The 24,542-nt window shown below is 40.0% G+C and overlaps 1 protein-coding gene across 1 annotated transcript in view; it reads right to left on the bottom strand.

Annotated features, from left to right (window-relative positions):
- Positions 1–242: 242 nt before the first annotated feature.
- DIAPH2 (diaphanous related formin 2) overlaps positions 243–24,542 on the bottom strand; it is a 908,304-nt gene continuing 884,004 nt past the window's right edge. Inside the window, exon 27 of the mRNA XM_065411177.1 lies at positions 243–307. Coding sequence (XP_065267249.1) covers positions 243–307 — 65 coding nt within the window. The remainder of the gene's footprint in view (positions 308–24,542) is intronic.

Genomic DNA, 24,542 nt, shown 5'->3' with positions numbered 1-24,542 from the left:
AGTTTAACACTGTTTACAAATCCTGATAATTGTGTTACTAAAGTACAGTAAGTGGGGTTTTTTCCCCCCCCAATAGCTCTTAAAAGTACATAATGTGTATTTATCTTCTGGTGTGTTCTTCACTAGAATTCATTTAAATTTCATTTCTGATCATTGCTGGTGTTTGTATGTATAACTTTTTTCAACGGGTCTGCATTTTAAAGTAAGTAAAACAATTCTCCAATTCTTTGGCTTCAGAGGAATCATATAGCTGTGATAGTTCCATTGTGGCGAGAACGTGACCTTTCCAAAGTTACTCGTCTGTTATCTGTAATAAAAAGAGAGAAAAAACAACACACCATAAGATTTGAAACATGGATATTGCAATGTCAAGAGGTTTTCAAACAGTCCTGAAAATCATTTCAAATAAATATGTAAATAAGTAACTAGAAAACTGGATCAGAGAAGTTTTACACTGCAGCTGCCAGGCTGAGTTCAAGAGTTCTGCAATCAGCAATAAATTACTTACTTGATCAGAGAAGCAGGGTGATAAAAGCATTGGAAGAATCCTGAAGCATACTCCCCTTGGAAATAGCGATGACAACTAAAATGCTGGGTTAAAGTGTTATTCTACAAAGTATCTATGTATGGTGACTTTGGAGGAAAGGCAATTCAAATTTCCACTGAGTGTTCAGTACAAATGTGGTGAAAATGCACCTCTTGGACAGAACAAGATACACTAAAAATGTAAGGGTTGTAAGATTGTTCACTCTAATTAGGTACACATACTTATATAAATAGAACAGTTAAATCAGCCACTTCCTAAGCATTTCCTGATTGTGTGGTGTTAACAACTTTCAGTATGAAATATTACAGAATAATTATTGCAATGAATAATGAATATATCCCCATCACAGGAAGAAATAATTATGGGCTAAAGCCAAATGCTTTCAAAGTAGTTTTAAAAGACAGGGAATGTGGCAGAAAACAGACTTTTCTTTTTTGAAACAAGAATGGATTTGTTCCTGTGGATTTCAGAGGCAGCTAGTCTGCTGCATAAAATGCAACTGATATGGATAAAATTCTTGTTTGACAAAGGTGTTTTATTGATTACCTAAGTCCTCGACCAACAAAGCCAGAAACTGGCTGACTGCTTAGGGGAGGGAAAGAGTATGGTGTAGATCCTTGCCCAATCCAATGGAAACTCCTCCACAGTATTTTTGTAGCTCTTGTTTGTGTGTTCGCTGCTTTCCCCTTCCCTGCTTCCATCCATGCATGGTTAAGATAATGCATCTACGCTACACCTCTTGTGAGGGAATATACCTCACCTGCCAATGATAAGGTCAGCAGTTATTGGAAGTTAAAGCTCAGTGCACTGCTGCCTAAGCAGGAAAAATTCAGGAAGGGGAGTATCAAACCAAACATGTGATTTGCTTCTAATACAACAGTGAGCAGTAAAGTATCTAGCAAATTTTAATATCTGTGGGGAGAGGTGCCCAAGTACTGTCATCTATGGAGCTATTTAGTTGATAGATTTTCCATATTACTAATTCTAAATGTGCAAAAAATCATGAGATTTATGAACCATAGTAAATGTTGGTTTCTTTTTATTTGCTTTATGGTTTTTGACTCTTTCGTGTTCATGTTTTCTCCACAATGAAGAAGGCAGGAAACTTTTTTTTCCTCAAATGAAAGTTAAGATTCTCTTCTAATTACATGAGTCCAGGAGCCGGGGCCTTAAGAAAAACATCAAACTTCCAGCATTTGACACCACTCAACTTTCCTTCCCAAGATGACCTCAAATCAAATTAAATCTAATTTAATTTCTAATCATTAGCAGTAACCTGAATTGGTTTCCTAAATTATTTGCAACTGTTAAGAAAGGATTTACATTTACTAAGGATGGTAAGGACACAGATCATAAGCTAGAGAGCTAGCTGGTGGTGGCGGCAGGAAGAAAGTTCTGGACAACTACATGGGAGAGGGCAATGATCCAGTTATTCTCATTAAGACATGATTTTAGCACTTAAAGAGATTTTTCTGCAGTGCTCGACAAGAGAACTTTCTAGCATCTCTTACTGTTGGGAAGGGAAGCAGAATGCAAATTATACTCTGCTCTTACCTTCGTGCCACACTAAAAATAGGGATGGATTAGATTTAGCTGTTTGTAGCTATGTAAAAGCATTACTGTATTTTGAGATTGTAAAGAAAGCATTAGTGTAGTCACCTGAAATCAAAATTTCCATTTGTGTTTGTAGGGTTTACACAGGAAATAAAATATTAGTGTATATATACCTTAATCTAAAACAAAGAGTTTCATATTAAGATCTTTATGGGGATAGTCTTCATCTGATAATCTCTTTTAGTGCAAATTAAAACTATTTTAAAATGGCTTATGCCCTGTAATAATCAGACCTGCTGAAAATGTGATTAGGCCTTAACAGTGATTCATAGTATGTATATAGCACTTTTTTATCCATAGATATCACAGCCATTTTAAAGGAAATGTCACATCCACTGAGCCAGTTTTTAATCTCAATGATATTTATTTTGTAATTCTGTTTGTCAATTTGATTGTATATTCATTGTATGTTTTAGAACATATATATGTGTGCCTTCCTGAAGAACATAAAATGTAGTGGTAGGACAGGCAAGTAAGAGATACAAACAGTGGATATAGGAATGAGGGTAACAAAAATAAGCTCACAGTTAATTTTTATGAAAACCTTGTATTACAACAAATTCCATAATATATACTAAATTCAACCTCACACAGCCAGATATATATAGTCATCTGTGTGCAAATGTTTTATGAAAATAAGGCTGCACAGTTCAGTACTAAAGTGGAGATATGCACATGCAGTGTGATAGTCTTTAGTTATCTAAGTAGGGTTGCCAATTTTAATTGGACATATTCCTGGAGCTTTCATCACATGACAATTATTAATTAAAGATTAATTTTTAATTCCTGGATACTCCAGGACAATCCTGGCAGGTTGGCAACCCTATATCTAAGACACTATTTCTCAAATACAGTATCCTACAATTCCTTCTAAAACATTTGTGAAACATGTTGTAGTACAGTGTACACCAGAATCAGTATCAGCCATTTATGATAGAATGTACACAGTAGATTTTACTGAGACAGTGTAGTGCATAGTGTGGGACTTTTGCACCAGAGGTGCTTTTGAAAACACAATCCATTTTGTTTAAAACGGTTTATGTTAAAATTTTCTGGCATATACAATATTATAGAAATGTACGGCTAGAGGGGACTGCAAAAGGTCATCCAGTCCATCCATCTTTGCTGAGGCAGGATTAAGTATACCTAAACCACCCCTGACAGATGTCTGTCTAACCTGTTCTTAAAAACCTCCAGTGATGGAAAACAACCTCCCTCCAGTGCTTAACTATCCTTATAATTAGAAAGTTTTCCCTAATATTCAGCCTAACTCTCCCTTGCTGCAAACTAAGCACATTACTTCTTGTCCTCCCCTTGGCTGATACGGAGAACAACTAATCACCATCTGTTTACATATTTAAAGATTTATGTCCCCCTTCAGCTTCTCTTCATGTCCAATCTTTCAACCTTTCCTCATAGGTCATGTTTCTGACATCTTATCAATTTTGTTGCTCTTTTCTGAACCTTCCAACCTTCCTAGTGCCGAGTAACGTGAAACAGTTACACCTTGTACATATGACAAACTATTTTTTGACTACTATCTTTCAACTAGTTGTGCACCAACTTTATAGTAATTTAATCTAGATACTATTACCCTAATTTGCTTATGAGACTGTGAGACTATGTGAAAAGCCTTACTAAAGTCCAGTATGATCCACTTAATGACCGCCCCCTCTCTTGATTAGCAGGGATAGGAAACAAGGGCACAATTGGCCCCTTGCTTCTGCAAACCTTAGGGGCCAAATTCAAAGATGACCGCACAGCCTTGCCTCAGTCTATGGACATAAGAAAATGTACCACATCCTCTCTACAATACACACTGAATGACTTTAGTGAGAGTAGGCATTCAAAATTTAGTGTGGATTAACAGTATATGATTTTCAAAAGCTCATAACTAAGTCAATCAAATGTTTTCTCTCACTCTTGGTACTCTCAAAGAGTTTAATCATTTCTGCTCAATTTTTTAAATTAAAAAAAAAAGGGCAGACACATCAAGACAAGGAAGTTTTAGCCTCTGTTCTCTTCTCTCCAAAAAGTGACTGAAAATGGTAGTGGGGATGAGAATGACTGCACCACAACTAAAGGTGGGGCAAAATTTGTCTGGGCTTACCCAAAGAAGGCAGCTCTGCTTGTGGTTGGTTGCGGGGGGGGGGGGGGGGGGTGAGAGGAGAGAGAAGGTCAGAAACTGCTGCAAAAGGTGATTTGCAGCAGTGACTGACCCCGTCTTTCCCCAGGAATGTGCATAAAGGTACAAAACCTGGGTGGGGCAAGTCTCTATGTCCAAGCAGCAAGGAAGCCAACTCCCACCCTCCCTCCCCTACAAGAGACGAATGGCAGGCTGGGTTAGGACCTGCTGTGGGCATTACGCTAGTCGCCTCTTTCAAAGGGGGGCTGGGAAGGAATTTTTCCTGCACCACCAGAATTGGCTTAGCTGGAGTGTGGTTTTTTCGCCTTCCTCACAGCGGTGTGAGGATGGACCTTTTCTGGTCAATAGAAAAGGTGATAGGCCACATGTTGCAACTTATTTTGTAATATTGGGCGGATGTTCAGTGCAGGTACTCCATAGGGAGGGCAGCCAGTGACCAGATAAATGGCCTGGTAAAGGACTTAAAAGGAGGTCCTGGATAAAGGAACAGAACGGGGGAGGGAGTTCGGGGACTTCTATGACTGGCACGGCAGGGAGCCAACCCCCTCCATTCTCATAGCCCTCCTAAAACCTCTCACGAGGCTCGTGGCTCTTCTCTGAACCCTCTCCAATTCTTTCTTGAACTGTTGACACTAGAACTGGACACAGTATTCCAGCAGTAGCTGCATCAGTACCAAATATAGTGGTAAAATAACCTCTCTATTCTGACTCAAGATTCACCTGTTTACGCATTCAAGGATCACATTAACCTTTTTGGCCACAATGTCACACTGAGAGCTCACGTTAAGTTGATTATCCACCAGGACCCCCAAATCTTTTTCAGAATCAGTGCTTCTCAGAGTCCCTCATCCATTATGCATGTCCTACATTCTTTGTTCCTAGATGTACACATTTAAATGTAGCCATATTAAAATGCATATTGTTTGCTTGCACCCAGCTTATCAAATGATCTAGATCACTCTGAATCAGGGATCTGTTCTCTTCATTATTTTCCACTCCTCCAATTTTTGAGCCATCTGCAAAGTTTATCAATGATGATTTTATTTTCTTCCATGTCATTGGTAAAAATGTTAAATAACATAGGGCCAAAAACTGATCTCTGAGGGACCACACTAGAAATGACACACCTGCTCGATGAAATTCTCCATTTACAGTTATATATTAAGTTCTATCAGTTAGTCAGCTTCTAAATTCATTTAAGGTATGCCATGTTAATTTTATATAATTTGAGTTTTTTAATCAAAATGTGTGTGATATCAAATGCCTTGCAGAAGTTTTACGTATATTACATCAACACTGTTACTTTTATCAACCAAAACTGTAATCTCGTCAAACCTATCAAGTTAGTTTGACACAATGCATTTTCCATAAACCCATGCTGATTAACATTAATTATATTACCGGACTATAATTCTTTAGTAATCAAGTCCTGGACCAGCCACTCCGTTATCTTGCCCAGGATTGATGACAGACTGACGTGCCTGTGTAACCCAGGCAATCCCATTTATCCTTTTTGAATATTGGTACAACAACTGTTTTCTAGAACTTCCACAGAGTTCCAAGACTTCTCGAAAATCAGCATTAATGGTCCAGTAAGCTCCTCAGCCACCTCTTTTAAAACTCATAGACAAGTTATCTGCACCTGCTGATTTCAAAATGCGTCACTTTAATAGCTGCTGTTTAGCATCTTCCTGAAATACTAGTGGAGTAGAAATAGTGTTATATGATACAACTACCTCATCTGTTTTTTTCCCATATAAAGAACAAAAATACTTATTGAACATTTCTTTTTTTCTGCATTATTTTTGATAATTCTACCATTTCCATCTACTAATGGACCAATACTATTGTTAGGGTTCTTTTTATTACTAATATTCTTAAACTCCTTATTGTCCTTAACTTTGCTGACCAAAGATTTCCTTCTGTCCCTTTGATTCCCTTATCAATTTTCTACAATTCCTAGCTTCTGATTTATATTCATTACTATCAAATTCCTCTTTCTTTCATTTGTTATATGTTTTTATGGCTGTCTTTACTTTCCTTGTAAACCAGGTCTGTGTTATGACCGATATGGCCTTCTTCCTCAGTTGTGGCTTTTGGTACATATGGTAAAGTTTTCTTATATGATTTGCAATTATCATTCACATTTTTCTGATTAAATTCTTCTTCCCCATTAATTTGGCTCATAATTGTTTTTAGTGCTGTGAAATTTTAAAGCACCAAATATATATATTACTGGTCTAGACTTCATTGTTTGCACATAATAAATGTGATCAAGTCATGACCACTTGTACCTAAGCTACCATTAATTTTTATTTCTGTGTTCCTCTTTATCTGTTAAGATGAGGTCTAAATAAATAATTCCACCGTGTTGGCTGCATCACTTCTTCAGTTAGGAAATTGTCATCTGCAATATTTAGAAATCCCAAGGATGTTTTACTACTAGCAGCACAAGATCTCTAGCAGATGTCACTCAAACTGAAGTCCCCCACGATCACCCAGCATTTTCCCTACATATTATATAGATAGGTGTGTAAGGAGCTGGTCACAACCTGTCCCCTAGTGTGATTTGGTGGTCTGGAGCAGACAGCAACTAGCATCTCATCTTGTGCTTTATCTGTTAGTACATTGATCCATAAGCATTCAAGACCATTTCTTCCAAGTTATCAGTGACTTGGAAATAGGTAGTGCCATTTTTGGCATAGAGTGCCACTCCCTCTCCCCTTTTGCCCATTCAGTACTTCCTAAATAGGTTGTAACCATGGATTTTTAACATTCCAATCATGGGACTCATCCCACCAGATTTCAGGAACACCAACTAGATTGTGTTTACGCTCATAAATAAGCAATTGTAATTCTTCTTATTTACTACCAAGACTCCTAGCATTGGTGTATTAGACAAATAAATATTTTCTTCTCTTCATGTTCTTTGGTTCCTTGATTAATTTTGTTTTCAACACCTCAATTTTTGTGTTAACTGTATGCTCATATCTTCCCTCTTTTGTTATTAGTTTAATGCTCTCCTGACTACTCTGGTTTGCCTGTCCCTGAGGAGCTTGGTTCCCTTTCTCCTGAGGTGCAGGCACTCCAAACTATACCCTAGAAGGTGGATGAATGTTCCACAAAACCAAAATCCTCCACTTATCGAGCCTGCAGTTCACTTCCAGAATCTACTGCATTCCATCTTCCTTCACCTGTGGGACAGAAAGGATCAGAGAAGATCACTTGGACATTCTGCTTCTTCTGCATGCTTCTGAGTTCCCTGAAGTGATCTATTATATGAGAGATAGCTCACAACACACTATCATTGGTGGCAATAAGAATCATCACCAATCGATCCTTGCACATTCACTTCAAAAGCCTATCCAATTTTAGACTGACGTCTTGTGTCTTGACTCTGGGACGGCAGCACAGCATTCTGTTGTCTGCTTGCCACATGCAGAATGTCCTTTCAATTCTTCTGGGTATTTGATTCTCAACAAGGATCGTCTGTCTTCCTTGGATGGTTGAAGAACACTTTATGGACAAGGCTGCCTAACAGGTTGGGCCAAGCTACCATTGACAGGTGTGTCCGGTACAACTCTCTGTTCCTTTGGACAAGCTGGATCTTGACAATTATATTCCACAGTTCCCATGTTGAGGACCTGGTATCAACTGGAAAATTCTAGCTGTGTGGAATTCCTCCTGGTACTCTTCTCTCTGGTGGCCACAGCCTGCCCATTCTTGTCTATCTCGAGCTGTGTATAATGTTGCCGTGACTGCTTGTTTCTGGTGGTTACAAACTGCCATCCTTCTCTCTGGCGTCCTCTCTCTCTGACTTCTTGGGGGCCATCTCCTTTCTTTCCTGAATGTGGGGGACTGAAGTTTCCTGAACCTGGCTATCTAGGAACTCCACAGCTTCTCTAATTCTCAGTAACACTTCTACTTTCCTCTCCAATCCAAGAATCTTTTCTTCCAGCAGTCACCAACTTGCACTTCATGCACAACAAGCACCTTCTGGCTTCAGGCAGGAAAGCAAACATAGCACATTTACTGCAGGTCATCACCACTGTTCCACTGCTGGCCATCTTGAAATCACATATAGAGCTGAACCAGGAATGAAAGCCATTCATGCTCCCTCTGAAACTTTCCTGTTAGCTGCCTCTGTTTGCAATTCTTGAGTTTGTGTAGCAAGTGACTTTTTATTCCAAGTCTTGCTGCTTAGCTCAGGTCACCTCCACATCTCACCATCAGTCTCTAAGCGATTAACCACTCAGACGTCAAAAGTGGGGCTGATCAACGCTCGAAGAATCAGAACCATGAGGCCCTTACTATGGCACCAACAAACAGACCTGTCTCAGCTGTTTGCCCGGGGACCAGCTACACGGTCCATACAAAAAGTTCAACAACCAACCCACGGACCCCTCACCACTAGTCGCACTATCTTTGAGCACAGGGTCTGAAGCTCTCCTATTCGCAGCCTCTGTTCTCAGCTCATATTGAAATGGTAAGGCCAAAAACAAAGTTAATGCAATGATCTGCAGACAAAGAAACTTCCTCCCAAAGCCAGAAAACCAAATTATATATGAACCCCTAATGGTATTTGGGCTGGAAGGGTGGATGAGCTTATAGATCAAGCAAACATTAAATAATCAAAACTCAATACAAACCCTCCATAGCCACAAATTCAGGTATTAAGAAACTTAAATGAAGGACACAGAATAGCTATTGCTATAGTGTAGAGTGATAAACTTTATACAAAAGTATTCACTCCACATCTAGTCAGCAGACAAAAGCGTCATAGCTAGTTCAGTGGAGCATCAGCTTGAAGCTTTACAGCTCATCCAACACTGACTGACACAGCACTAAAGCAGGAGATTTCACAACAGAGGCTGCAATATGGACCAAATCGATTAAATAAAGTGTGAGTAGCTCTAAAACGTCAAGTAAAATAATTACCCGAATGAAATAGCTCCATAGAAGTGTACCTTCAGCTATCCACAGTGGCTGTATTTTCTCTTTTGCTTTATAGGAGCCATATTGAACATTGGGTAAAACAAGATTTGTGTGTGTATGTAAAGGTGTTATTGCACGGAAATCCCAGGATCACCATTTAAATGAAGGGCAATGTCCACAAAAAGCATGGGGAAAAAACAAAGATACAAGACTTTAGCTTTAACTTGATAGCATGCAACATTACATTTGAAATCAAATATCAAGAAGGCATAGACGTACACTGCAGGAGCAGGTAAAAATAATGGTGAATGATGACATTTCTGTAGCCATTATTCATCCATCCCAGCATACATATCTAGCTGATGGACAAGATTTGTTTATATATGTGTAGTTTAGGTCTGCAGAAGTTGGTCAGTAATTACACCAAAATGTCTATATTGTCGGGAGAACTATTGTAACAATAAGCCACCCAGGAAGAGTGACGAACTGTAATCACTTAGTGCAGAAGTGATGGTCACTCTTGGATGTGTACATGTGAATTTTAAAATAGTCCCCAAAGAATTTACTAGCTGCTTGTGGACTCCCTCTAGTAGTCCTTGATCCCACAACCAAGCTTGTCCTGTATCTGCTTGATTACTATAATACTGACCATTAAAAGCAGCACACAAGATGTTATTTGTTCAGTCTATAGAAATAGCTAGACTTAATGTGTGTATCAGTGCCTCAGAGGCAGATTTAGGGGCAGGTGACCCAGGTCACTGTCTGGGGTGCCGTTTTTGTTGTTAGTGACAAAAGGGAAAATAGAATGTTTGAAGTAAAATGTTTCAGGTATTTCGTATGTGGATTCATTTTCACTAACCTCCTAGAATGTTCTGGAGAATCTCGTGGAACCTTCCAGACTTTTCGAGAACTACATTTTCCTCGAACCTCCTAGAATCTTGTCAGCCATGCCCTTGCGGGTATATAAGGTGCAGGGCATTGACAGTTAGATATAAGAATGAAGTGAAGTGAGAGTCCAGCTGCGATATTGTGAACCTTGTTTTATTGTGTAATTGTGAAAGTGTACTTTGTTCTTTAAGACTTGAAGAGTGTAAGTACCATAGAAACACAGCATTGGAGGAATGTGCTCGAGCATCTAATCTCAATTACCCTCTTCCTTGTAAAGAATAATTTGGCTTCCCGGGGTTCATTGAATAAGATGTTCACTGAACATAATGGTCATTTCCTGGGTTGGTAGAGCTCCTTGGGAAATATGATGACATCATGCATGAGCACCTACATGGAGTAGTTTGTAAAGCAGCTCTGGGCCATTACTGCAGCAAAACAATTCAAAATGAATTGACTGACCTTATGGCAAGGAAGGTGCCTGATAACATATTGATGCTGTTCGGCAAAGCAAAGTAGTATGCCTTGTGGCTGCCATTCCCTCAACCTCATTGGCCTGGTCTACACTATGACTTTAATTCGGATTTAGCAGCGTTAAATTGAATTAACCCTGCACCCGTCCACACAACGAAGCCATTTATTTCAAAATAAAGGGCTCTTAAAATCGATTTCTGTACTCCACCCCGACAAGCGGAGTAGCGCCAAAATCGATATTGTCATTTCGAATTAGGGTTAGTGTGGCCGCAATTCGATGGTATTGGCCTCCGGGAGCTGTCCCAGAGTGCACCATTGTGACCGCTCTGGACAGCAAGCTGAACTCGCATGCACTGGCCAGGTAGACAGGAAAAGCCCCACGAACATTTGAATTTCATTTCCTGTTTGCCCAGCGTGGAGAGCACAGGTGACCACAGATAGCTCAGCTCATCAGCACAGGTAACCATGCAGGCCGATAATCGAAAAAGAGCACCAGCATGGACCGCATGGACCGTATGGGAGGTACTGGATCTGATCGCTATATGGGGAGAGGATTCAGTGCTAGCAGAACTTCGTTCGAAAAGACGAAATGCCAAAACTTTTGAAAAAATCTCCAAGGGCATGATGGAGAGAGGCCACAATAGGGACTCAGATCAGTGCCGCGTGAAAGTCAAGGAGCTCAGACAAGCCTATCAAAAAACAAAGGAGGCAAACGGTCGCTCCGGGTCAGAGCCGCGGACATGCCGCTTCTACGCCGAGCTGCATAGTTTGGTTAGTTTGGTTTCTGCAGGGATCTTCCCTGATACCTGCCACGCGGTGGGGGGAGGGATAAAGCGATCATCCCAGAGAATTGGATGGGGGGTGGGGTTAGTTTGTTTTCTGCTGCTGAAGGTTAACAGGAAAACCGCAGCAGTCAACGGGCTTTGCTTGGTATGTGGGAAAGGAGGGCGCAGAAGCCGAAAGACAATGGCTTACCATGGCTGCATGCATGCAAGCTGAATTCTGTTGCCCGGACCTGCGTCTGTGATCTCTAACACCAAAGCCACAGGCATTCAATATTAAGATGGAAAATGCGACCTTGTACTGAAATCACATGTGCTATGTAATGTGAATAGTGTTGTTCACCATGAAAGAGTATAAGCATTGTTCTGTAAAATGTATCATTTAAAAAACTTCTCTCCTTTTTTTCAACCCTCCCTCCAGCAGCTGCAAATGTTTCAAGCCTCCCTCCTCCGTCCCGAAGGCTATCTCAGATAAGGCGGCGGCGTAGAAACAGGACGCGAGACGAGATGTTCACGGAAATAATGGAATGCCCCCGCAATGAAAGAGCCCATTTGAATGAGTGGAAGGACACGGTATCTAAATTTAGGAAAGATGCCAGTGAACGTGAAGTCATGAGGGACGCTCGAGATGAGAGCTGGCAGGCTGCAACGCTGGGGCTGCTGCGTGATCAAACGGACATGCTCCAGCGTCTGGTGGAGCTTCAGGAACGGCAGCAGGATAACAGACTGCCGCTGCAGCCGCTGTATAACCTCCCTCCCCCCTCACCATGTTCCATATCCTCCTCACCCAGACGTGTAAGAACGCGGGGGGGGGAGGGGGGAGGCTCCGTGCACCTTCCCACTCCACCCCAGTGGACAGCCCAACCAAAAGGCTGTCATTATATTGAATTTTTTCAGTGGCCTTTTACTTCCCTCCTATCCTCCTCCCAAACCTCACCCAGATTACCTTGTTGGTTCTCTCCCTATGTTTATAATCACTTAATAAAGAATACATGATTTTTAAATGATAATGACTTTATTTCCTTTGAAAGCAAGCTGGGGGAACGGGGAGAATGAGTCAATAAAGGGGGTGGGTTTTCATGAAGGAGAAACAAACAGAAATTTCACACTGTAGCCTGGCCAGTCATGAAACTGGTTTTCAAAGCTTCTCTGATGCACAGCGCTTCCTGGTGTGCTCTTCTAATCGCCCTGGTGTCTGGCTGCGTGTAATCAGCAGCCAGGCGATTTGCCTCAGCCTCCCACCCTGTCATAAAGGTCTCCCCCTTACTTTCACAGAGATTGTGGAGCACATAGCAAGCAGAAATAAGAATGGGGAGATTGGTTTGGCTGAGGTCTGAGCGAGTCAGTAGCGATCGCCAGCGACCTTTTAAATGGCCAAATGCACATTCTACCACCATTCTGCACTTGCTCAGCCTGTAGTTGAACAGCTCCTGACTCCTGTCCAGGCTGCCTGTGTATGGCTTCATGAGCCATGGCATTAAGGGGTACGCTGGGTCCCCAAGAATAACTATTGGCATTTCAACATCCCCAACGGTTATTTTCTGGTCCGGGAAGTAAGTCCCTTGCTGCAGCCCTTTAAACAGAGTAGTGTTCCTGAAGACGCGAGCATCATGAACCCTTCCCGGCCAGCCCACGTTGATGTTGGTGAAACGTCCCTTGTGATCCACAAGTGCTTGCAGCACCATTGAAAAGTACCCCTTGCGGTTTATGTACCGGGTACCCTGGTGCTCCGGTGCCAAGATAGGGATGTGGGTTCCATCTATCGCCCCACCACAGTTAGGGAATCCCATTGCAGCAAAGCCATCCACTATGACCTGCACATCTCCCAGAGTCACTACCTTTCGTAGCAGCACCTCAATGATTGCTTTGGCTACTTGCATCACAGCAGCCCCCACAGTAGATTTGCCCACTCCAAATTGATTCCCGACTGACCGGTAGCTGTCTGGCGTTGCAAGCTTCCACAGGGCTATCGCCACTCGCTTCTCAACTGTGAGGGCTGCTCTCATCTTGGTATTCTGGCGCTTCAGGGCAGGGGAAAGCAAGTCACAAAGTTCCAAGAAAGTGCCCTTACGCATGCGAAAGTTTCGCAGCCACTGGGAATCGTCCCACACCTGCAACACTATGCGGTCCCACCAGTCTGTGCTTGTTTCCCGGGCCTAGAATCGGCGTTCCACGGCTATAACCTGCCCCATTAACAGCATGATCTCCAAAGCACCGGGTCCCGCGGTTCGATAGAATTCCATGTCCATATCCTCATCACTCTCGCCGCCGCGCTGCCATAGCCTACTCCTCGCCGCCTGGTTTTGCAGGTTCTGGTTCAGCATAAACTGCACGATAACGTGCGAGGTATTTACAATGTTCATGACTGCTGTCTTGAGCTGAGCGGGCTCCATGCTTGCCGTGGTATGGCGTCTGCACTGTTCACCCACGAAAAAGGCGCGAAACGGTTGTCTGCCGTTGCTTCCCTGGAGAGGGGGGAGGATATACCCAGAACCACCCGCGACAATGTTTTTTGTCTCATCAGGCACTGGGATCTCAACCCAGAATTCCAATGGGCGAAGGAGACTGCGGGAACTATGGGATAGCTATGGGATAGCTACCCACAGTGCAACGCTCCAGAAATCGACGCTAGCCCCGGTACATGGACGCACACCACCGAATTAATGTGCTTAGTGTGGCCGCATACATTCAACTTTATACAATCTGTTTCCAAAATTCGAATTATATAAATTCGGATTAATCCCGTAGTGTAGACATACCCATTGTGTCAGATGCAGCAGCAGCATCTTTAGATTTTAAATTTCTCTTCGGAGTACTGCAAGTGATATATGTCCTGTTTTCTGCATCAACTATCAGGTGGAAGATCCCCATGGACAATGTTACAAATCTGACCGTGAAACCACTAAGTGATATTCACTGGGAGAGCTGCATTGACAGCAGAAGGCCAGCAAGGCATCAAGTGACTGTGGTTTACAACGCCCTGATGGAACTGGCAGAGTCAAGTAACGCCAAGGCTGGAATATGACATGAGGCACAAAGCCTGGCAAACCAGATCACTGATTTCAAATTTCTGGTCTCAATTGTGGTTTGGCACGATATCCTGTTCCAAGTAAACTTTGTAAAGAAGGCATTACAAACTCAGTCGATGGACAGCACGACCACTATTACTTTGATGAGAAGCTGCTTTGATTTTGTTGTGGCCTACAGAGACAACGAACTTGAAGATCTCATCACTGCTGCCAAAGAAATGGAAAAACTCAGGAGTTGAGCCTGTATTAATCAGAAGAACAGACAGTTTCTTTATGAGGGCAGAGATGAAGTGATGGGGAAGTTCGGAAGAAAAATTCAAGAGGGAGATTTTTTGCTCACTCATTGACTCTGCTTGAGTATCCGTCGAAGAAAGGTTCAGACAAATGAAGCACCACGAAAAGACCTATCAAACTGCTTCTCTATCATCTCAGTTTAGTTTTGTGATGGAAATAAATAATATTTAGTCAACTCTGCTGTGGATACATGCACACCTCTCGTTAACCGTAAAGACGAAAAGAGATGCCCAACTGCCTGTCAGTTTTGTGCCACGAGATGAATGGGAGAAAAAGTTCTGAATAATTATTTTTTAGGCAAAATTATTCTAATTATATGACATCCTTTGACTTCACACTGAAATTTCAAATGTATAATTTCTCCCTACATTCTTTATGTATGAGGAATTACAGATCCGGTAGGGGGAAAAAAAATCTGTGAAAGGTAGTCTCTTCTTTTCCTAGTGCTCAACAGTAGTTATGTTATTAAAAGAAAACTCTCAATAGTTGCAATGGATTTATTAATTCAGTAGCCTGTTATCAGCATGAAACTGTGCTGTGTTAGAGGAAAAAAAACAAATTATATTTTACAGAACTGCACTACTAAGATTAAATCACTTTTCTGTATTTCACTTTCTTATCCTCCCTGCCAGGTATTAAACGTCGGTGCTCTCTCTCGTATTATGAACCTCACTTTTTGGAAACTATCATCTCTAGTAGCAATATAGAGGTTACATGATCAAACAAACTCAATTATAGCAACTTTGGTGAGACTGAAATACTTGATAGCAGAAAAATCCAGAGTGTACAAAACTATAGCTACAAGGAACACAGAACTAAATCTGCATTATCCTATAATGGGTACAGAAGTGTTTATTTTGACATGTCTACCATTAAAACTACAAGTATATAAAACCATTCTCTTAGGCTCTTAATGACTAATATTTACATACTTAATAAGATGACTAATTCACAGGAGTAAAGTCAAATCTTATGAATCAGTCAAAGTATCAGTCAGAAAAACAGTTATTCAGCTTAACATTTGAACTGCATAGAAACAGCACCAGTGATCTTCTGTGGGCAAAATGTCAAAGCTCATTAAAAAGACCTTTTTTGAAAAGGGTTATTGGGTTTGTGCATTTCAGTTTCTGTATAAGGCTTTCATTTGCTAATTGAGCTTCGATCTTAGTTATGTTCTATGACAAATATGGTATGCACTTACAAAGCTAAAAACAGAAGCTGAGAGCCTATGTGAGACTAGACAAATTGAATGCACAAAAGCATCAATGAAATAATGAATGCTATACAGTGGTAGCCCTTAAACAAACCAATTTAAGCTTACTGAAGATTATTTCAATATCTACAGTATTCCTTTGTACTTTCTTATACTTATAATAGGAAACAACCTCTATTTGCACATTCCAGGTATCTAATAAAAACATATAGTTAGTTAAGGCTATTGGCAAGTTAAGGGCCACATCTGTGTAGTATTTTTGATATTAAATTCTGTTAAATAACTACAGTTAAAAATATGGATAAGGTTCTAAAGTGTAAAGAACTCAAAAGTTAGGAAATGCTAAAATTATGTTTGTGCAGATAACCTTAGATTGCATTGTGGCTGGTGCTGGGCGAAATTTTTTGACCCAATATATTTCAGCAAATATTGTAGACTCAAATCAACCAAACCATGTAGCAAATTCATATTGAATTTGCTGAATTGTCAAAGTTGAAAAAACAAAAATTCCAAAAATGTTCCATTTGAAACTCAAGGTTTATTTTTAGGTTTCAAAACTACATTTCATTTGGAAACTTTAATTTTCTTTAAAAATATTAAAACTAAATGCTTTGTTTGACCAATACTTTTAAAAAAAAATTGGTTTGCCAATTTTTAAAAAAAACAACCCAAAACATTTTTTTTATTTCTCAAATCTGCCAGCAAACTGAAAAAATCAATTTTTCACATAGCTCTAACTGTGATAAAGTCTTTAACATGACCATATATATTTTTTCCACAGGACATCTGCCACATTCCACGTATAGGATAGACAATGCTCAGTAAAATGAGACCCATTCAATATTTCTTAATCCTCCTCACTGACTGTGAGGCTCCAAGCCTTGTTTACTGTCCACCATCCAAACACTTACTAAATGTGTGAAAACTTATTTCCTTATGAACTTTTCTACAGTGCTTATCAGCATAATATGCAAGTACCTCACAAACATGAATTAATTTATCTTCAAAACACCCCTGTGAGTTAGGAAAGCACTATTATCTCCGGATTGAGGGTAAAATTTGCGAAAGTGTCCACTAAATTGGACGCTTCTGTGACTGAGGCCACGTCTACACTTACAAGCTTACAGCAGCACAGCTGTATTGATATAACTGTGCCACTGTAAGAATGCTGGTGTATCTGCATTATGTTGATGGGAGAGAGCTCTCCCGTTGACGTTGAGCTGGTTTTATTACAAGCTGTGGTAGGTATGTCTACAGGAAAGTGTCTCCCACCAATACAGGACTGTGCACACCAGCACTTGTGCTGGCAAAACTTATGTCACGCAGAGAGGTGTTTTTTCACAACCCTGAGTGACAAAAGTTTTGCTGACGTAAGTGTAAAGATGGCCTGAGTGCTCACCTTGAGATAATTAATTTTTCAGAGGTATTGAGCACCTGCAGCTTCATTGAGTTCAGAGTTATGAATACTCAGCACTTCTGAAAATCAGGGCCAGGTTATCTCATGCTAGCCACAGAGAAAGGGAAGAACTCACATTCAGTCACCACTTGGAACATTTTGATCTAACTTACATCACATAGAAAGTTTGTGGCTGAGACAAGGTTGGAACCCAGTTCTCTCTTGGGTCCCAGTCCAGAGCCTTAACTACAAGATCAAACTTTCTTTCCCTGCAAACCCCATGCCTCATTCACTACACTCCTTCCACTATTTGTAATGAATGAGGAAGGAGTCATACAGATAAGCTCAGTGGTTTCACAACCTATGTCATTTAACACCCACCCTTTCTACACAAATGCCTCTCTGACCATCATTATGCCAATAGCTTTGATAGCATATGTATGGTTGACAGGAGCTGTAAAACATTTTGTATAGTTACATGTGCATTCTGCAGAGTTCTAATTACTACTGTAACACCTGATGAATCAAAAAAGATAACCTAACTTTACCTCTTTCACAAGTTACCTCAAATGAGAGCACAGTAAAGAAACTTGTCTGATTTTAAATCCTAATAGTTCAAAAGTGACAACTTTGGGTGACAAGGTAAAGAAATAATGAATGCTCAGAAAGAGGAAATTATTACCACTTGTATCTCGTTATTCAAACAAAGAACAATCCCTCCAAGGAGAGATGGGGAAACAGTAGCATCTAACATCTAGGCAACAGGTTAAATATGACAATTGAAATGAAATCATTGCAAATTTTGTTGTTCAACTAAACTAGTAACATGAGTTTCACGTATCCCAGCTGTAGTTCTTGTGGTTTAAAAACATTACTGTCTCCTTAATTTTCAGAAGTGAATAGTTAAAAAAAATCTAATAATTCTCAAGTGGCAAATTATTCAGTTATTCAAATATGAAAATAGTGTCCTCGCTCTTCCCCCGGAAAAGTATTGTAGCTTAAACTTTCAGAAAAATGAGCAAACAACTGTGCAGTCAACTATGGCCACTGCATGTGTAATTACTTCAATTGTATTCATGCATAATTTGCAACATATTTCTGAAACCTAAGGTTTTTAAAGTCTCCAAAAAAGAACACACAGCAGCAGATATGACAAATAGAATCTGGAATTTCATTTTAATTGTAAAATCAACTTAGAGCTCATTTCTATATTGTAATGAAATATAATGTAACTGCCTTCATTCATTTGCAAGATATGTCAGTGACGATTGTTGTTTTTCTTATAGTAGCCAACAGTTATCAAGACTAAAGGGTTCATCTCAATGTACTGGGTTTTATGCCTATAAGGGAAAATTACCTACCTTGTAATTATACGTCTTTGAAGATGATATTCCCTCTCTTGGGTCTCAAGCCTGCAGCATGAATCTGGATGGAAATCCCAAAGCTACAGAGTTTTGGATGACTACAGAATCCCCTACATAGCAGCAGCTAGAAACATTCTGACCCAGAGCCCTGAACTTTCTGATCCTTTTTCAGGCAAAAGGATGAAACATTCACTTATATCAGCAGTAAAAGAAAACCCCCAATGGGGAAGTTGGTAGTGGGAGATGATATCTTCTGAGAAGCAGCAGTACAAGGAGAATTATTCCCACCCCCCCACCTTGAAAAGTAATCCTGTGACCATGCTTTCACAACTGAAGAGTAAAAGACCCATCTAATAAATGTTATGGCTGACAGGTCACAGTAGTATGTACTAGAACCAGTGTCAGAATGTTGCTGGTATGTAGGGCAAGGAGTGGTATTTGTGCTAAATGCTCTGGCTTGAGGAATTTGTAGCCAAGCAGTTTTGTGCAGGAGACATGAGACCTAAGAGTGAGACTATGATGTTGGTATATTTAAAAATTCCCATTATTAAGTTAAGTGGCCAAAGTCAATATGTCTGTTATTTTAAACTTCCCAAAAGTGAAAGAATGACTTTTTCCAGAGAAATCAAAACAAAACAGTACTTCCTGTTAAAAAAATATTCCCGGCTGAGTAAACTTGAAAATGACCACCCAAAAAAGGAACTAAGAGATCAACTTAGTAGTGGAAAGAACACGAAAAGTTCCATTTTATCAGAGTAATTTTGGTTGAAGCAGCACAGAAGATGGGAAAATACACCCTGTATGGGCATTTGTAAGGCCTATGCCTTTGGGACGCAATGAAAGCATTTGCATAAAATATTTATTCATTCATTCATTTTAAATTTTGCTCCCTGGGAAAGCCTAATGAGATACACATCTTATTTTCATAGGAGACCCAGGGGACAAAATTCATATAATTCTAGTGTACTTTACTACAACATAAACAATAAACAATATAAAATGGCAGACTATCGTGAATAGACACAATTTCATTTGAAAATAATGTGTAAAACTAAAAACCTTGGATGTCTCTTTCTGTGGAAAACATACAAATGCCTGCCAATAAGAAAAGGCAACATTTGCCAGGTCTAAATATAAAGGAGAACTTCTTAATGGCAACCATTGTAACGGTTTTCTGCTGTTTGGGTCAGCAATTCCCAGTTAGTTTGGTCTCTGGGTACATTACAATCAATATTTGTTAAAACAAAACAAGCTCCTGCCCAGTAAACTACTACACAATCTTTCTAGCACTGTAAGGAATTAAACATTGAACACCGCTTAGTATGACAGAGCTGACGAATTGTGAAGCAATCTATCCTTTCAACCTCTTAATTACAATAAGTATTTAGAGTGATTGCACTAAAAATTAGTAAGCAGGCCACCACACTGTCTGCAGATAAAGAACCCTAAACCATTGCCACAATACTTCATTCCAAAGACCAAGTTGTGCAGCTGTGATGTTCATGTTAAGACTGAACATACCACCTGACCTCAGTGAAAGAATGGAAGTTCCAGTAACTGCATAGAACTGTTTTTTCTTTCACTGAAGCTAGCTCATGGTGAATTTGGCTTGCTACATCCTGCACAGTCTCTGTCTGTAATGTTATCATGTCTTCAGCAGACTGCATTAGGCCACCCATAGATAGGGAACATTAACGCTAAGTTTCAATGCAGTTTGCTGTAACACAGCATATTGTCAGTAGCTGAAACAGCAACTAAGAGTGACTATTAACCCTCTTAGTACTTTTCTCCATAGAACACTTGCACCATCTTCCTTGGTAGGTTAAATTCCTTTGGTAATTGTAACATTGGAGAAGGCAGAAGGCAGCCAGGAAGCCCATCATTGTCCAATCTCTTCTAAGTGCTAGTGGCTGAACACAGTATTCTCTTTCAGGTATTGCCTATAGTTGTTCCTATGAGTGATCATGACAATTTATTCTAGTCAATAATGAGGAGAACTAGACAAGAAAATTAAGAGCCCGAGAACTCTTTCCAGTTTATAGAAACAAATCTTTCTAAGGAACAAAGTAAAATATATATTAAGGGAAGGGCAGTATTAGGAAAAATGGTGATATATTTGGGTTTGAATACATGGCCATCCTAACCCCACTGTTGTTAGGACTCTGTGTTGAAACAAACAAATTAATCGTTCTTGGTGTGGGTGCATGTAAAAGCACAGCAAGGTGAGGATGGAGGTGTGTATGGTGGGATTGAATACTAACAGAATGGTGTGTCCAGAATGGAGCTTACTTGGCACAGCTCTAGAATTGTCCTGAAATAAAGATCTTTCAGGAGATGGTACCAACTACAGATAAATAAAGCAAGCTATTGAAACACAGACAGGGTCTGCCATATCATAATAGATTGCACTAGGCCATTGGCAGTTTCTGATAGCCACTGGTATTTAGTTGTATTTTAGGTACTTAATAAATTAATCATGCCTTTGTTCTCTCAATGTTTTCTCTTGACTTCTTTCTCACTTGCACTTCACAAACAAGGAAAGTCTGAAAAAAAATTCCAAACATCTTTTTGATTTTATCACCAGATATACTTTAAGATCTCACCTTCATATTTCAGCTTTTAAAACAACTACCCATTGAGAAAGTCAACAACAGACGCTTCTCTAAATCGGGGTCTAGTCAATTGGACTCATTGGGTAGTCTTAAAACAATCCATATGTAAACTGAGCTCAGAAAGTACTCCACGACAGTGGGTTTCAACTTTTTTCATTTGCAAACCCCTAAAAAATTTCAAATGGAGGTGCAGACCCCTTTGGAAATCTTGGACAGGTTGAAAACCACGGCTCTAGGACAAGTAATCCTTACTCCATCATTAGGACTAGCAACCACTTTTCTCATTATCACCTCTGATGTTGCAGCTCAATACAACAGAACCCAGAGTTGTACCTGGCTGATTTATTAAATTTCTAACATCCTATTATTCTGAAAATATATTTTTGAATGCAATTATCATCTGTGTTATTGGAGGCTGAGTAGTTCGTATGTTTTATTTTGGTTAATTAATATTTTAAAAACTCCAACTTTTTAAAAGAGCGCTTCAATAGGCATCTTAAACATGCTTGGTGAAATAAATCTGAACTTGACCTTTCAGAACCAACTTAAGGTGACATTTTAAATGTATTGGGATTATTCTTTTTTGTAACCTGAAACCAGAAAATATCAAATGATACAGTGTCCCTGTATTCATTTGTGTACTAAGCCTCTAAGTCAAATCTTTGTCACTCAGCAAATCTAACTGACAGTTAAAATGGCTATACTATTCATAGATTCATAGATTCTAGGACTGGAAGGGACCTCGAGAGGTCATCGAGTCCAGTCCCCTGCCCGCATGGCAGGACCAAATACTGTCTAGACCATCCCTGATAGACATTTATCTAACCTACTCTTAAATATCTCCAGAGATGGAGATTCCACAACCTCCCTAGGCAATTTATTCCAGTGTTTAACCACCCTGACAGTTAGGAACTTTTTCCTAATGTCCAACCTAGACCTCCCTTGCTGCAGTTTAAGCCCATTGCTTCTTCTTCTATCCTTAGAGGCTAAGGTGAACAAGTTTTCTCCCTCCTCCTTATGACACCCTTTTAGATACCTGAAAACTGCTATCATGTCCCCTCTCAGTCTTCTCTTTTCCAAACTAAACAAACCCAATTCTTTCAGTCTTCCTTCATAGGTCATGTTCTCAAGACCTTTAATCATTCTTGTTGCTCTTCTCTGGACCCTTTCCAATTTCTCCACATCCTTCCTGAAATGCGGTGCCCAAAACTGGACACAATACTCCAGCTGAGGCCTAACCAGAGCAGAGTAGAGCGGAAGAATGACTTCTCGTGTCTTGCTCACAACACACCTGTTAATACATCCCAGAATCATGTTTGCTTTTTTTGCAACAGCATCACACTGTTGACTCATATTTAGCTTGTGGTCCACTATAACCCCTAGATCCCTTTCTGCCGTACTCCTTCCTAGACAGTCTCTTCCCATTCTGTATGTGTGAAACTGATTTTTTCTTCCTAAGTGGAGCACTTTGCATTTGTCTTTGTTAAACTTCATCCTGTTTAACTCAGACCATTTCTCCAATTTGTCCAGATCATTTTGAATTATGACCCTGTCCTCCAAAGCAGTTGCAATCCCTCCCAGTTTGGTATCATCCGCAAACTTAATAAGCGTACTTTCTATGCCAATATCTAAGTCGTTAATGAAGATATTGAACAGAGCCGGTCCCAAAACAGACCCCTGCGGAACCCCACTCGTTATGCCTTTCCAGCAGGATTGGGAACCATTAATAACAACTCTCTGAGTATGGTTATCCAGCCAGTTATGCACCCACCTTATAGTAGCCCCATCTAAATTGTATTTGCCTAGTTTATCGATAAGAATATCATGCGAGACCGTATCAAATGCCTTACTAAAGTCTAGGTATACCACATCCACAGCTTCTCCCTTATCCACAAGACTCGTTATCCTATCGAAGATCTATGATCTATGATCTATTTCAACTAGGGATGTCAATTAATTGCAGTTAACTCACGCGATTAACTCAAAAAAATTAATTGCAATTAATTGTACTGTTAAACAATAGAATACCAATTGAAATGTATTAAATATTTTCAGATGTTTTTCTACATTTTCAAATATATGATTTCTATTACAACACAGAATACAAAGTGTACAGTGCTCCTTTATATTATTATTTTTATTACAAATATTTGCACTGTAAAAATGATAAAAGAAATAGTATTTTTCAATTCACCTCATACAAGTACTGTAGTGCAATCTCTTTATCATGACAGTGCAACTTACAAATGTGGATTTTTTTTTGTTACATAACTGCTCTCAAAAAGAAAACAATGTAAAACTTTAGAGCCTACAAGTCCACTCAGTCCTACTTCCTGTTCAGCCAATCGCTAAGACAAACAAGTTTGTTTACATTTACAGGAGATACTGCTGCCTGCTTCTCATTTACAATGTCATCTGAAAGTGAGAACTGACATTCACATGGCAGTTTTGTAGCCGGCACTGCAAGGTATTTATGTGCCAGATATGCTAAACATTCGTATGCCCGTTCATGCTTCGGCCACCATTCCAGAGGACATGCTTCCATGCTGATGATGCTTGTTAAAAAATAATGCATTAATTAAATTTGTGACTGAACTCCTTGGGGGAGAACTGTATGGCTTTGGCTCTGTTTTACCCATATTCTGCCATATATTTCATGTTATAACAGGCTCGGATGATGACCCAACACACATTTGTTTTAAGAACACTTTCACAGCAGTTTTGACAAAATGCAAAGAAGATACCAATGTGAGATTTCTAAAAATAGCTACAGCACTCCATCCAAGGTTTAAGAATCTGAAGTGCCTTCCAAAATCTGAGAGGGATGAGATGTGGAGCACACTTTCAGAAGTCTTAAAAGAGCAACACTTAGATGTGGAAACTATGGAACCCGAACCACCAAAAAAGAAAATCAACCTTCTGCTGGTGGCATCTGACTCAGATGATGAAAATGAACATGCATCGGTCCGCTCTGCTTTGGATCGTTATCGAGCAGAACCCATCATCAGCATGGAAGCATGTCCTATGGAATGGCAGTTAAAAATAAAGGGACAGAAGAGTCTTTAGTGCATTTGGCACGTAAATATCTTGCGATGCCGGCTACAACAGTGCCATGCAACACCTGTTCTCACTTTCAGGTGACACTGTAAACAAGAAGTGGGCAGCATTATCTCCTGCAAATTGTAACCAAGTTTGTTTGTCTGAGTGATTGGTTGAAGTATGACTGAGTGGACTTGTAGGCACTAAAGTTT

The sequence above is a fragment of the Emys orbicularis genome, chromosome 9, assembly GCF_028017835.1.
Source record: "Emys orbicularis isolate rEmyOrb1 chromosome 9, rEmyOrb1.hap1, whole genome shotgun sequence".
Taxonomy (NCBI): domain Eukaryota; kingdom Metazoa; phylum Chordata; order Testudines; family Emydidae; genus Emys; species Emys orbicularis.
This window is presented reverse-complemented; position numbering and strand designations above follow the sequence as displayed.